The sequence below is a fragment of the Octopus bimaculoides genome, chromosome 22 (genome assembly GCF_001194135.2).
Source record: "Octopus bimaculoides isolate UCB-OBI-ISO-001 chromosome 22, ASM119413v2, whole genome shotgun sequence".
Lineage (NCBI taxonomy): Eukaryota > Metazoa > Mollusca > Cephalopoda > Octopoda > Octopodidae > Octopus > Octopus bimaculoides.
The window spans coordinates 17,560,177-17,562,374 of NC_069002.1; the positions used below are offsets into that span (position 1 = coordinate 17,560,177).

General features: G+C 36.5%; 2 protein-coding genes across 4 annotated transcripts in view; both read right to left on the reverse strand.

Annotated features, from left to right (window-relative positions):
- The window catches only part of LOC106874286 (toll-interacting protein), a 271,164-nt gene that overhangs the window by 91,537 nt on the left and 177,429 nt on the right, over nt 1–2,198 (reverse strand). The gene's annotated exons all lie outside the window — the stretch shown is intronic.
- Nucleotides 1–2,198, reverse strand: part of LOC106874287 (EF-hand calcium-binding domain-containing protein 6) — a 300,872-nt gene that overhangs the window by 29,891 nt on the left and 268,783 nt on the right. For all 3 annotated transcript variants that reach the window (XM_052975711.1, XM_052975710.1, XM_052975709.1), the window contains exon 24: nt 426–635. In XM_052975711.1, the coding sequence (XP_052831671.1) occupies nt 426–635 (210 nt within the window). The remainder of the gene's footprint in view (nt 1–425; nt 636–2,198) is intronic.

Genomic DNA, 2,198 nt, shown 5'->3' on the forward strand with positions numbered 1-2,198 from the left:
CATGGAAAATATTTAGCCAATTTCAAATGTCTTTATAATGAATATTTTCCTATAAAGGAAAAATTGATGAAAGAAATGTCTATTTTGAACAAATGGATGACTGCAGGAAATGCATAAAAATAAAACTCCTTAGACTGAGGGAAAGAACAAAAAAAAAAATATTATGCAAAAATCTTCAATGTATTAAAAGAGTAAAACATAAATTAAATGTTAAAAAAATATGGTCAATCAAAAAGAAGAAGAAGAGGAAGAAGAAGAAGAAGAAGAAGAAGAAGAAGAAGAAGAAGAAGAAGAAGAAGAAGAAGAAGAAGAAGAAGAAGAAGAAGAAGAGGAAGAAGAAGAAGAAGAAGAGGAAGAAGAAGAAGAAGAAGAAGAAGAGGAAGAGGAAGAAGAAGAAGAAGAAGAAGAAGAAGCCCACCACTTACCTTTTCATCATCCCAGTTTAGCCCAAATGACTTTAAAATTTCTGTAAAGTTTTCCTTACTAACACAGTTCAATAATCCATAATCACTCTTTTGGAACGCATTAAGTAGGTCTTTCTTACGTGCATGAACCAATTTACGCACAATGTCATGCATTTCTTTGTAAGTTAAACCAACATTTTCAGGGCTGGTAATATTAGTTGAACGTTTTGTCTATCAGAAGAGAAAGAAGAAAGCAAGTTGAATATTTCTACAGACATGAGCATACAAGACAATACAACACTATGATTATATTCCACCAGGCTTTACCAAAATGACCATACATAATTATAATTCAACACATTGGCACAGGCATGGCTGTGTGGGAAGAAGCTTGCTTACCAACCACATGGTTCCAGCTTCAGTCCCACTGCATAACACTTTGGGCAAGTGTCTTCTTCTATAGCCTTGGGCCAACCAAAACCTAGTGAGTAGATATGGTAGACGGAAACTGAAAGAAGCCTGTCATATATATGTATATATTTATGTGAGTGTGTGTTTGTGTCTATGTTTGTCTCCACCATCATCGTTTGACAGCTGATGTTGGTGGTTTGGCAAAAGGTGACCAGTTGAATAAGTACTAGGCTTACAAAGAATAAGTCCTAGGGTCAACTTCTTTGACTAAAGAACCCTTTAAGGTGGTGCTCCAACATGGCTGCAGTCAAATGACTGGAATAAGTAAAAAAAATAAAAGAATGCATGATCATACTTTACCATACTTCAACATACATGACCAAAATTCAGTATTAATGACCATATTTCATACATGACTGTACTTCATCTCATGTGACCATATCTACATACAAGACTGGACTTTTCAAACCCACACACACCATCCATCTTGATCCCGCATCAGTTGAGTGGGGAGGCGTCCAGTGTCTCTGGTGAGTTGGTCCACATACATTGTGTTCAGATGACCTGCTCAAGTATGATCATGCTTCGGAGAGCTTCATACAGCTGTTTCTTGGTGGGATGAGTTCTCCAAGATATGTCTAAAGCTGCTCTTAACATTCAGGTGTAAGTTCCATCTAGCTTGGATTCCAGTTTATACTTCACCATATGGTCATACTTCATCAAACATTAGCATACTTCCCAGTTCAAGACTATTGTTTACTAAAGATGACCATACATGGTTATATTTCATTCTAGGCATCAATATTTCACAAAATATTCTAATTTACCATATATTGTCATACTTCCCTATATACTTTTATTCTTTTACTTATTTCAGTCATTCGACTGTGGTCATGCTAGAGTACCACTTTAAAAGGTTTGTCATACAAATCAAGCCTAAGACTTATTTTTTTACGCCTAGTACTTATTCTATCTATCTCTTTTGCCAAACTGCTAAGTTACAGGGACATAAACAAACCAACACCAGTTGTCAAGCATTGAGGGAAGGGCAAACACAGACACAAAGGTACACACACACATAGTTATATACATACACACATATATATATATATATGGTGGTTGTCTACTCCTTATGCAGAGTTTGACCACCTCCTGTACCTACACCTTAGAACCATCATGGCGTCTGATGTGGCTTTTTTAAACCAGACAATGTTTTGAAAAGACACCCACATAGATTGCGTATGTGATTTGGGCCACCAAGAGCTGCAGTTAAGTTCTGATCTTTGTGGATCTTAAAATGTCTTTCGAGGCCTCCATTAGATTTGCAGACCTTCTGGCATACATTGCATTGAAAGGTGTGCACAGACATATAGGCACTATAGT